Source organism: Dermacentor variabilis, chromosome 3 (assembly GCF_050947875.1).
Source record: "Dermacentor variabilis isolate Ectoservices chromosome 3, ASM5094787v1, whole genome shotgun sequence".
NCBI lineage: Eukaryota > Metazoa > Arthropoda > Arachnida > Ixodida > Ixodidae > Dermacentor > Dermacentor variabilis.
Window position 1 is genome coordinate 131,851,925 of NC_134570.1, and position 11,872 is coordinate 131,863,796.

Below are 11,872 nucleotides of genomic sequence, written 5' to 3' on the forward strand. Positions count from 1 at the left end.
GTTTCTGTTTGACTTTGTGCGTGTTCAGGCCGGCGTGTGGGCGTCGGTGTGAATACTTCGAAAGTGGATATTCTGTTGTCTGTTACAGTTGTGACTGTTTGCAGTGTGGTTTATGTCGTCTTTGGAGTAGTGTGTGTCTTGTGGCTCGTTTCGCATTCCGCTGTCTGTGTTCCCATTGTTCTTGAGGTGACTGTTGCACTTGTGCAGTGGCTTGTTTCACATATCGCTGTCTGTGCTCCGAGTGCTCTTGAGGTGACTGTCGCAGTTGTGCTGTTCGGGGTGGCATGGTCGGCAGAGTAGGTGGGGGTAGTGTTTGAGGTGGATTTAAAGAGTGTTTTTCTGTACTTGTCCTTAACAATTCACATCAAATTTACTGCCATAAAAGTACAAAATTGACCTCCTGAATACCATTACGGGCTCTAGTCCCATGTTAAGCAGCACGCGCGACCGCTCAAGAACATTCCTGCCATCACGCATCTTCCCTTACGGCACAGAACTTGTTATCCTTCAACAAAAGAAGAAAGTATATCAACAGCATGAAGTATAGCTACGGCGAGCAGACGGGTCGTTGCTTCTGGCAGCGAGCAGCGCTAGAAATTCACACGTTCATTGGCGAGCTGTGTATCTCTCATTGAAAATTTCAAGGCAAATTCTTCAATACTCGCATTTTCTTCATACAATCTCAAAACGCGCTTGCTTACGTAAGCGCTCACTTCACGGGTCTGAGGGGGCGATACTGCAAGAACACTCATGCTCAAAGCGAAGCTACAGCGCAGGAGAAAATATTACAGCTGGTACTATTGCACTTGCCAGGGAGACAGAAAAGTGAACATATGAACAAATGCACTTACACTGCGTTCTTTTTTGTTCACCGCAGGTGCAGGCGTCGGAATAGTCTGCGTGACTCTCACCATAGTAGTCATGATGCACTTCGACAAATATCGCGGTGTAGCCAGTGGCCTGAAGTTCACCGGGTACACTCTGGCTTCGCTGTTGTTTCCCACAATACTCACATCGCTGAAGGATGCCTACGGGTTCAGAGGATCTATGCACGTGTACGCTGCGATCGCCATGAACGTGACAGCTCTGACGCTGCTCTTGAAAGAGCCTCCGTGGGAAATAAATGCTCGGAACCGTAAGACCGAAACATCTAAGGAAGAAAGCGGGAGCATTTCCTCGATTGCTGCGGCCCCTCTGGATAGCGCGGCTTCGAATCCTTCGGCATTTCGAGAAGGCGCTGGAAGCAATGGTGCTGGATTTGCAGAATCTATAAACACAGTAAGCTCTCTCGCACAAAATGGTGTTGGTGCGGTAGACTCTATTCACAACCGGGTAGCTAATTCAGAAGTACCAGTGATGCATGCGTGCAACAGTAGCAATGAGCCACCACCAGAGAATTCAAATAACGTAAACCTTTTTAAAACCTGGCTTCAAAGTTTTAAGTTTCTGAGAAAGCAAGAAAGCACCAACCAGACGGCTGGCGTGGAGAATGGAAGCAATGGAAAGCGAATAGCAACGATTGTGAGTTAAAATAAAGCATCAAATATAACAAACCAGTGCACTTCGCAGAAGTCTGAGCGCGCTTGTTTCTTATTTGGAGAAGTCGGCAACCAGTTATCTAAGCCTAGGTTTTACGCTTGCGTGTTGGCAGTCGTGGTGATGGACTACACGATGGCCGTCTTTCCAGCGACCATAGTAGACTACGCGCTTGACAACGGGTCGTCCCGGAGCCACGCTAACATTTCGGTGACCTACTGCTCACCAGCCGAGCTGTTTGGTCGTATTGTGCTTCCGCTAATCGGTGACTGCAGGTTCGTGAGCAGGACAACATTGGTATCAGCGAGCTTCTTCCTGCTCGCCGCTGCTATGCTGTCTCCACCCGCGACTCCTTCGTTTCTGGCTTATATTCTCGTGTGCGCGTGCGCGACAATGTTCACGGCTTGCTTGCTCGCCCTGAAGCCCGTGGTGGTTGCCGATTACTTCGGCATCGAGAGCGTCGCCACCAGCTGGGGTTTCGCTGGAGTGATGATGTTGCCTCTGCTCCTGTGCAGTCCGTATATTATCGGTGAGTTTCCCGTGTTCCACTTTTTAAGTTTGCCGCCTTGCTGAAGAAGTAGCGCAGAATGAACTATAATCATGCATTGGGTGCACGTTAACGAACTGCAGGCGGTCAAAATTATTCCGAAGTCCCCAACTGCGGCTTGCCTCATAACCATATCGTGGTTCTCGCACGTAAAACAACAAAATTTAAATAACTTTAACGAACTATACTCTTGGTTGATGTTGTGAGCAGGATATATAAATGAACCAAATTTATCTTCTAATGTGTCCGACTCATGGGACCGTGATGAATGCTGATAGTAAAACAAGGTCGCCAACGAAATACTCTAGGAACTTAATAAATAATGATGGGCTAGTTGGTGAGCCATAATATCGATCGAACAGTGCACTTGAAATAGATACGTTCCCGCACACACGAAAAAAGACATGTGAAACGCGTCCATATTGAGACGTGAAAAAGCAGTAGTGGCAGTTCAGCCCCTATGTATGTCCTTTCACAGGCGTGCGTGAACGTGTCTTTTTGAAATGCACGACTTCATTAACGCCATGACCGTCCAATATTTGCACATTTGTTTTTGTGTTTCATCTCTCGCTCTCCAGCCTGTCTGTTTCTTTATTTATACGACTGGCTACTGCGAATGATTTTGGATAATCGTTCGAAAAACACTCACTGAATAAATTAATGAGCATGCAAATTAAGAACAATGGGACAGCGTTCTTGCACTCTGAAATATTTTGCAGCGCTAGCTTCAAATTAACATTTCGGACAAATGCCTTCTAAAGTTTCAAGCACACTCTAGAAGAATAATAGCTTCCGTGCACATTAGGAAAAATGTTTTATTTTTTAGCTTTACCACGAGCAATAAGTGTTTCATTTCTCATCTTTTCATTGAAAGCCTCGTCTTCTCTATGTATCACTGTGTATTGAGTTGTTTTGAGAGAAAATGTAAAATGTATGTGCATATTGTTACGGTGGAAAAATAGAACGATGTCGTCGACGGCGAAGACGAATAAGTTGCAACAGCCTCTCGAGATTCTCGGCTGCTGTTCTATACACCTCGTAAATACGCCGTGTAAACAGTTTTGTACCTGTGACATTTTGGTGGAGGTGCCGGGTACGCGTCTTCGCCACGGAGCTCCGCAGCGGACGTCTCACCCAGCCTGCAACCATGCCTCCAGTGGAAGGCACCGCATCTGCAGCAGCAGTGCGAACTGCACATACCCAGCACGTTGCTCTACGTCAGCCGCAAGACCCCGGTAAGTTCATCGGCCTCGGTGGTGTTGACGTAGAAGAATGGTTGAAGATGTATGAGCGCGTCAGCAAGGTGAGCAGGTGGGATCCGACCATAATGTTGGCCAGTGTCGTGTTCTACCTCGACGGAACACCGCGAACGTTGTTTTACACACACGAGGAAGAGCTAACCAGCTGCGACTTGTTCAAAGAGAAGCTGTCCGACGTTTTTGGTAATCCGACCGGTCGACAACTAGCTGCCAAGCAACAACTCGCCACGCGTAGCCAAACTGCTACCGAGTCGTATGTCTCCTACATTCAGGACGTCCTAGCCCTCTGTCATAAGATCGACGCGTCCATGCCTGAGGCGGAGAAGGTAGGACACATTATCAAAGGCATTGCCGACGGCGCATTCAACCTTCTGGTCCTCAGAAACTTATCGACAGTCGACGCCATCATGAAGGAACTCCGCCGTTTCGAGCAGGCGAATAGTCGCCGTATATACAATTATTTTAGACGGCTTCCAAATACTGCAGTTACCTCTTCCTGGACCGACCCCACCGACCAATCTAGCTCGCCACCACCAAGCGAAAACTTGACGCGAATAGTACGCTGCGAACTCGAAGCAGCGTTTCTTGCCTCTCCTAAACAGACGTCTTGGAACAACACTGCTGAGACGATATCGCTGACTGACTCCATGGTTCGCCAGGAAATTGCCAATATGGGTCTTCCCAGCGCCTGCTCCTTGAGTCGCCCTGACACCCGCCCTGCTCCTGTGGCTCGGTCTATCGTAGTCCACCTCACATTGTCCGTTATCCCTACACTACGAGAAATCCCTCGGACTGGCCTATACCTGACGACAGGCCGATCTGTTTCTGTTGCGGCATAATGAATGAATGAATGATGTTTTTATTTCTTTTCACATTGAAAAAGAGGAGACAGGACTAAAAGCTGGGGTACAGCTTGACGAGGGTCCCGCCCCCTTATACGTTTGACAGCAGAGCACTGAAGAAACATCACAAAAGATGCAACACTTGCAACAAAGTAATATTGGAAACAAATGCACTTTTAACAAAAGAAAAAAACCTAGTATGAAGTTACACAAAATACATACATACTCATATACACATACAATTTCGCATTTATGCATATATACACACGTTCAGATACATACTATATGCACAAGCAATGCACACAGACCTATATACACATGTGAACAGGTGTGCTAACATGCACTCATGACTGTAATGTGTGAATAAAATCTGACATTCTAGTCTATTTGGCATAACTGACAAAATAGTCTTATTTCTTTATTGGAGTTGCATAAAGGATCAAAGTCTTCTTGTGCGAGTTGATTAAGTAGAATGGGTACAGTAAGTGTTAGTGATTGTTTATCGTAATTGGTCCGAGGTGTGCGTACGTGCCATTTCTCTTTATGCCTAGTATCACGGGTGCTACGGTTAGCTTTTAAATCAGCCATGGTAAACACAATAGAGTTATTAGACTTCAAGTATGACCTGTAGATTAATATTAAACGATAATTGTATAAAGAGAATACAGGCAAGATTTCAAACTTTGAGAACATATTTGCCGTAGAAAATAAACGAGGGACATTGGCAATGTATCGCACAGCTCTTTTCTGGAGCAAATGCAATTTCGTAAGGTTTACCTTGCTAGTAGTGCCCCAAACGAGGTTATAATATTGCATAACTGACAATACTAAAGTATTATAAAGTAAAATTTTAATTTTAACGGGAAGAAAGGATTTCAATCGACCTATTATGCCTACAACAGAAGATAGCTTTTTACTTACATTTTCCACGTGATCATTCCAACTTAAGTCTTTAGCGAATGTTACGCCTAAGACAGAGTCCTTGTTAACAATTTCCAATTGATCCGTACCTATTTTCATGTTTATTGTGCTTCGCAACTTTTTGCCTCTTTGCATATAGACAACAACTTTTGTCTTGCTGGCATTTATTCGCAAACAGTTTCCATCGGCCCAATATTTAAATTGTCTTAACGCTGTCGTCCCCTGAAGCTGTAGTTCAGTTTCTGACGTAGCAGTGATAAACATTGCTGTATCATCAGCATAAGAAATAAATTTTGCCCGTTTTGAACTTTGTAGCATATCGTTTACAAACATTATGAACAGGAGTGGTCCAAGGATGCTTCCCTGAGGCACTCCAGCTCTTACAGCCTGAAGACTGGACTTTTCCCTTTCCAACTCTACATATTGTACTCGATGCGATAAATAAGATTCAAAGAGCTCCAAAGCGATACCACGGATACCATAAGCTAGCAGCTTAGAAAGTAAGATTTTATGATTTACAAGATCGAATGCTTTGGAAAAATCTATATATATTCCCATAAGTAATATTTTATTGTTGAACGCTTGTAGAATGATTTCTTTATGAATTAAAAGAGCGGTTTCGGTGAAGCGACGCTTCCTAAAGCCATGTTGGAAATTGCCTAAGAAATTATTTTTGTCAAGATATGATGATATTTTAGCGTGAATAATTTTTTCAATGCCTTTCGAGAATACTGGTAGGATCGAAATTGGACGATAATTGCCTAGCAAATTTTTGTCGCCTTTTTTAAACACAGGTTGCACTCGAGCAATTTGCATGTCTTTCGGAAATTGGCCAGACGATAGAATCAAGTTGTAAATGTGAGTAAGAACAGGACAAATGATGTCAAGGACATGCTTTATAGGTCCAATTTGAATACCATCTGTGTCCTGCGATTTACTATTTTTAACAGAGCTTATAAAAGAAAAAACCTCAGCACAATTCGTAGGAGGGAAGAAAAATGATTTTGCACTCATGTTTTTAATGGGCAGGGAATCATAATGACTACACTGTAAATCACTGCAGGGGTTAACTTGCTGGATAAAGAAATCGTTAAACGCATCTGCTAGTGCTGCGCCAGATAGCTGTTTCCCTTGATGTATAAAGTTATCGGGTAAAATGTGAGGTTTACCAGGGCCTAGCAAAAAGATTAAATTTCTCCATGTCACATCGGATCGCGTAGGCGCCGGTTTTGAAAATAAGTTCTGTAGATATAAGTTTTTAGCTGTTCTCAGTTTACTTGTAAGTTTATTTCGGTAAGACCTATATTCTTCCAAACTGGCTGGATGTTTATGTTTAACAAAATGGGCATACAGCGCATTATTATGCTTAATCATGTTTAATAATTCATAAGTAACCCAAGGTTTACGAGCTTTCGAAGCTTTTTCTAACTTTTTTAGTGGAAAATTTTCATGGTATATTTTTTAAAATGTAATGATGAAAGCGGAATATGCACTTTCACTATTGCTTGAATTTAAAACGTTGTCCCACTGCTAGGTATTAATGGAGCTGCGGAAATCGTGCTTGCGCTCCCCACGGCGCTGTGATGGGTCATGTTTCCCATCACTGCCTGAGCCGTTGGCCGTCTCCCCCTCAAAACACTTTCCGGAATTCAAGTTCGCCCCAAAGCTCCTTACCGCGTCGCTTCTACGACGCTTCCAACGCCACTACCTCGACTCGCCGCTATGCTCGTCGCCGTCGCTTCAACGTCGCCAGCCACGCGCACCCCAGCTTCACCGCTCACCGTCGCCGACCTACCCAAGACCGTGCCAGCAGGAAAACTAGGCAATGCGGCACCTCGAGGTGGTGCTGCAATGTCGGATTCGCCGCAAAACCCTCCTTTGACACTGTTTACAAGACGTAACCTTCTTGACGTCCAAGTTGATGGCACACCCTTTACAGCCCTCATAGATATCGGAGTACACATATCGATTATGACCAGCCGCCTACGCCGCCATTTAAAGAAAGTTGTTACGCCGGCCGTTACTCGGTTCGTACGAATCGCCGACGTGAGCACGGTGACCGTGGTCGGAATGCGTACTGCACGTGTGAGCATTTCCGGCCGCCATACTTTCGTCCTTTTCATCGTGCTTGACCAATGCCCCCATGACATCATCCTAGGCCTAGACATCCTCTCCGCCCATTCAGCGCTCATCGATTGTTCCTCAAGTACTGTGCGTCTTGACCTGCCTCTACTGGACGTTCCTCCAACACCACAGGAAATTCGCCTAGGACCGAATGATTTTGTTCACCTTCCACCACAGTCTTGACATACATCGAAATGTCGCCTTCTACGCCACTTCCCGATGGTGATTACGTCTCCGCTCCCATAACTGCCATCGTTCTCACCCACAGCGTTACTGTTCCGCATACAATACTGAGGATCAAAGACAATCGCAGGTACCTCCCTGTGGTGAATTTCGGGCTCGCTATGCAAATACTGCCTAAAGATATCACCCTGGCTACAATCACTGCTTTAGAAGTTAGTTGCATTGAGACTTGTACCGTCGAAGCTTCCTGTGAGCCTTTACTGTCTGCCAAATGTACTGACAACGACATTAGGAAAATGATCGCCCCGAATCTCACTCCTGTGGAGACTGAACAGCTGTGCAGTATTGCTGTCTTACAAGAATATATTCGACCTGAAAAACCGACCCTTAGGCCAGACGTGACTTGTCAAACATCGTACACATACAGGCGATAATCCACCCATCCAGCAGAGACCCTACCGAGTTTCAGCTTCGGAGCGTCACGTCATCAAAACGGAAGTAGACAAGATGCTAGCGAAAGACATCATTGAGCCATCGTCAAGTGCCTGGGCATCCCCTGTCGTGCTGGCCAAAAAGAAGGGCGACTCATGGAGATTCTGAGTTGATTACCGCCACCTCAACCGCATCACGAAGAAAGGCATCTACCCAATACGTCGTATCGATGACGCCCTCGATTGCCTATACGGGGCACAGTATTTTTCGCCCATCGACCTAAGGTACGGATACTGGCAAATTGCTGTCGATGATCTAGATCGTGAAAAGGCCGCCCCTATAACGCCTGATGGTCTTTACCAAATCAAATTACGCCTTTTGGTCTATGAAACGCTCCGGCTACCTTTGAGCGTATGAAGGGCTCAGTACTCCAAGGATTCAAGTGGTCGACTTGCCTCTGCTACCTAGGTGATGTTATTGCATTCTCGCCCTCATTCAGCACACACATTGAGCGCCTTTCAGCTGTACTTGCCGTCTTTCGCAAGGCCGGTCTACAGCTCAACTCCAAGAAATGTAACTTCGGCCATCGTGAGATTACTGTTCTTGGACATATCAATGCGACTGGCATCTGACCAGACTCAGAAAAAATTCGTGCCGTGAAAGAGTTCCTTGTTCTACGGTCCGCAAATGTCCTGAGTTTCGTGGGCCTTTGCTCTTACTTCCGCCGTTTTGTTAACAATTTTGCCACCATCGCACACCCTCTCACAGATCTCCTGAAGAAAAGTGCCGCCTCGTTTTCATGGGGATCCTCTCAGGCCACCGCCTTTTCTCACCTTACCACCAGCATACCCGCGACGACATCGCCCACGCTGACCATGCGCGTCAGCTTGCCCGTACTTGTCTCTTGGCATCGCAGGATTCTCAACGGCGCGCTTAAAGTCGTCGCCATCGTGACACATATTTTTCACCATGCTCTCTCGTGCTACTTTTGTCCACTTGCCGCCGTGTGGGGCTCTCCGAGAAACTCCTTCCGTGCTACAATGGCCCTTACCGTGTTTTACGTCAAGTCACCAATGTCACTTACGAGATAGTCCCCGAGACATCCATCATGCCACCCGGTTCCACATCACCTGGCGTCGTACACATCTCTCGGCTTAAGCCGTACTGTGCCCTTACCGACGGCCCCGTCTGAAACACCGGGACGGTGCTTTTTCTACCGGGGGTCGTGTTACGGTGGGAAAAGAGAACAAGGTCGTCGACGGCGAAGACGATGAAATGGCAACAGCCTCTCGAGATTCTCGGCTGCTGTTTTATACACCTTGGAAATACGCCGTGTAAATAGTTTTATACCTGTGGCAATATCAACAACTCCCCCCCCACTCAAATTTATAAAGCTCCGCGAGCAAATCCAGTATTACTCAATCAATACATAAGATGCATAAAAAGATAGCAGAAGTGGTTACGCAGGACGGGATAAGAAGTTAGAGGTTAGTGATGAAAAATTTGTTGCAAAGAATAAGGTAACGGTCATGTGCATTTGAGTGGAAGGAGGAACGTAGTGGGGCCCCAAGAGGCTACGTTGGAGACAGAATTGATGTGTTCAGCTTAAGTAAGAAATGGGCCCTGTCTCTATATACACAAGCTGGTTGCCAGTCTGTTCAAAAATGTCTCGAATGATAACAATAAAATTAAGTGCCGTACAAATTGGAAATGCGTACTAAACCTTGCTGTCAAGTTGGGATCGAAGATCACCGGTAGCACATATGACTGGTAATATCAATGAATGATTAAGTGATTAAATGTATCCCGCAAAACGATTAAACTTCATCGATGTCCACCTTTCGTTTAATAGACTTAGTTGATTAGACCTGTTCGATTATTTATTATCGATAGTTTGACAGGAGCGGCGCGAACGTTATGAAATCGTACTGGCATGGCAGCGCACGAGCAGTGACTGTTCGACTGTGGTAGAGCAACTGCCGACTGCTTTTCAGAGCGCCGAGTGATGCCGAGCTGAGCGCTTCCTCTCTCCTCCTCCACCGCACACGGCACCACGCCATGCGAAGCCGGAGGCTTCAAATGCCCTCGCAATTCAACGCATACCATAGTTGATGGTCGTGTCACTGCCACTTCACTAATTGACGTGACACAGCATGCGCGCTGGTTTGGAACATGTACTTGGCATAGCGATGGAGCTCCATGTCAATTCCAGCAAATCTACAGCGTCCGAGCATATATATATTCTCGCATGGCGGTCCTTTGGCCATACATAGACTGTGACAGCTTTATCCAAACAACCCAGACAACTGATATTCGTTCCCTCTCCCGAAAACAGCATGTGGGTTAAAATCATAAACCTGTAATTTTCATTTCCCGTGTACATATTGCAATTTCTTGCACATTTCAGCTGGGCTTCACATTTACTTTTGCCATGTTTCTTATTTCTTGTTTCGCTGCACTGCACAGGGATTCACCAGTGTCATGTGTGTCATTTAATTCAGCACTGTCATGTTATAAGAAATATTCTTTACCTTTTGAAAAGTCACTAGTGCCAACTATACTTATTCTTTAACAAGTTAAACAATACCTTTTGTGAAACGTTTATACACATGTGTTTAATTTGGTTACACGTCTCAAATATTGAAACAGAGTCGTACAAAAGTAGACAATTGTTTTTCAACTGTTTAAAACGTGCCCGCAAAAAATTTGATTAATCAATTAATCGATGAAAAACCCTGCATCGAAAGCGATTAGTTGATGAAAGGTTAAAATGATGAATGATTAATCGTTAATCGAATACAAAAATTCATTGACCATCCCTAGTAGCACAGTTAAAGAAAAGCAACTTCAGAAATACTTCTCATCTTATTTTTTGTCTCTATAGGTTACTTTCGAGACAGAGGAGGAAGCTACGATGGACTTTACCAGCTTCAAGCTGGAATCCACTGCTTTGTCGGCGGCCTGTTCGGACTTCTCGCTGTCTTAGACAGAAGAAGGCAGAACGAGTAGACGAGGAACCTGATAAATTAGGCTGCTCGCTTTAATCTGCTTTTTTCAAGCTCATGTTTCTACCTTACACTGTTTATGCCTTGCATTATGAGAAGACGTTAAACTGTAGCGGTTTTCGTGATCGTTGTATCCTTACGAAAACACCGGAGGCTTGCGCAGAAACGGTTGCTGTAATACGGTAACTGTAAAAGCGGTAACATTCATCCGGAAAAGCACCAAGGCAACATATATTCTACAGAATTAACAGGAAAACACCCAGATAGGCGTTTAGTCGTCGCTCTATAGTCCAATATAGTCCTCAAATATAGTCCTCCCTTTGACTATATTTACTCCCATTCAATGACCGTAAAATATATGTCCCATTTAGGTGGCCGCTTTTTCGGTAAAGAACAATAGCACTTTAATGGCAACTTTAACCTTGGTACTAGGCTCGAACACACACAAGACACAAGGAAGTAGACGGAACAGAGCGCCTCTTTCCCGTCTCCTTCCTTCTGTTTTGTGTGTGTTCGCGCCTAGTACCCAAGATGAATTGTGACCAACTCGCCCAACAAGACGTACTTTTAGGCAACTTTAAAAGTGCTTGATGCACTTTGTGAGCCTTGTAACTCAGCGTTGCCGATCTGTAACGAGGCTCTTGTGAACATGTTAGCCAAATAAAATTCCGCTGTGGATTTTTGACAATTTTTTTACACTAGATTGTAAAGTCTAGTGTCAAAAACAGTGAAAAACCTCCTGATCTTCTTCGCAGTATTGTCAGCCGCTAAGCGGCCAACCAAACTGCAGTGGCGCATTTACTGATCACAGGAACACTCTCAGTAACAACACTATCACCAATTCTGAGTCAAAGAAATTAAAAGATGTATCTGCGGTCTGAAAAGGACCAAAAGAGCATTTCATTGCGCTCCAGTCTTCACACGACATTTCCGTGTAACTGCGTCTGCTGCGCTCGGCCTGAGAGATCGCGCCGGAGAGTGCTGCGAGTGTAGATATCGCGGCCGCGATTGTGTGCCGCTATG

General features: G+C 45.2%; 1 protein-coding gene across 1 annotated transcript; it reads left to right on the forward strand.

Annotated features, from left to right (window-relative positions):
• The first annotated feature begins 921 nt into the window (after nt 1–921).
• LOC142574759 (uncharacterized) lies at nt 922–10,830 on the forward strand. The gene is made up of 4 exons (XM_075683777.1): nt 922–1,135; nt 1,652–2,022; nt 3,241–3,318; nt 10,729–10,830. Exons 1-4 carry the CDS (start codon nt 922–924, stop codon nt 10,828–10,830), a joined length of 765 nt encoding a protein of 254 aa, XP_075539892.1.
• Nucleotides 10,831–11,872: the final 1,042 nt, after the last annotated feature.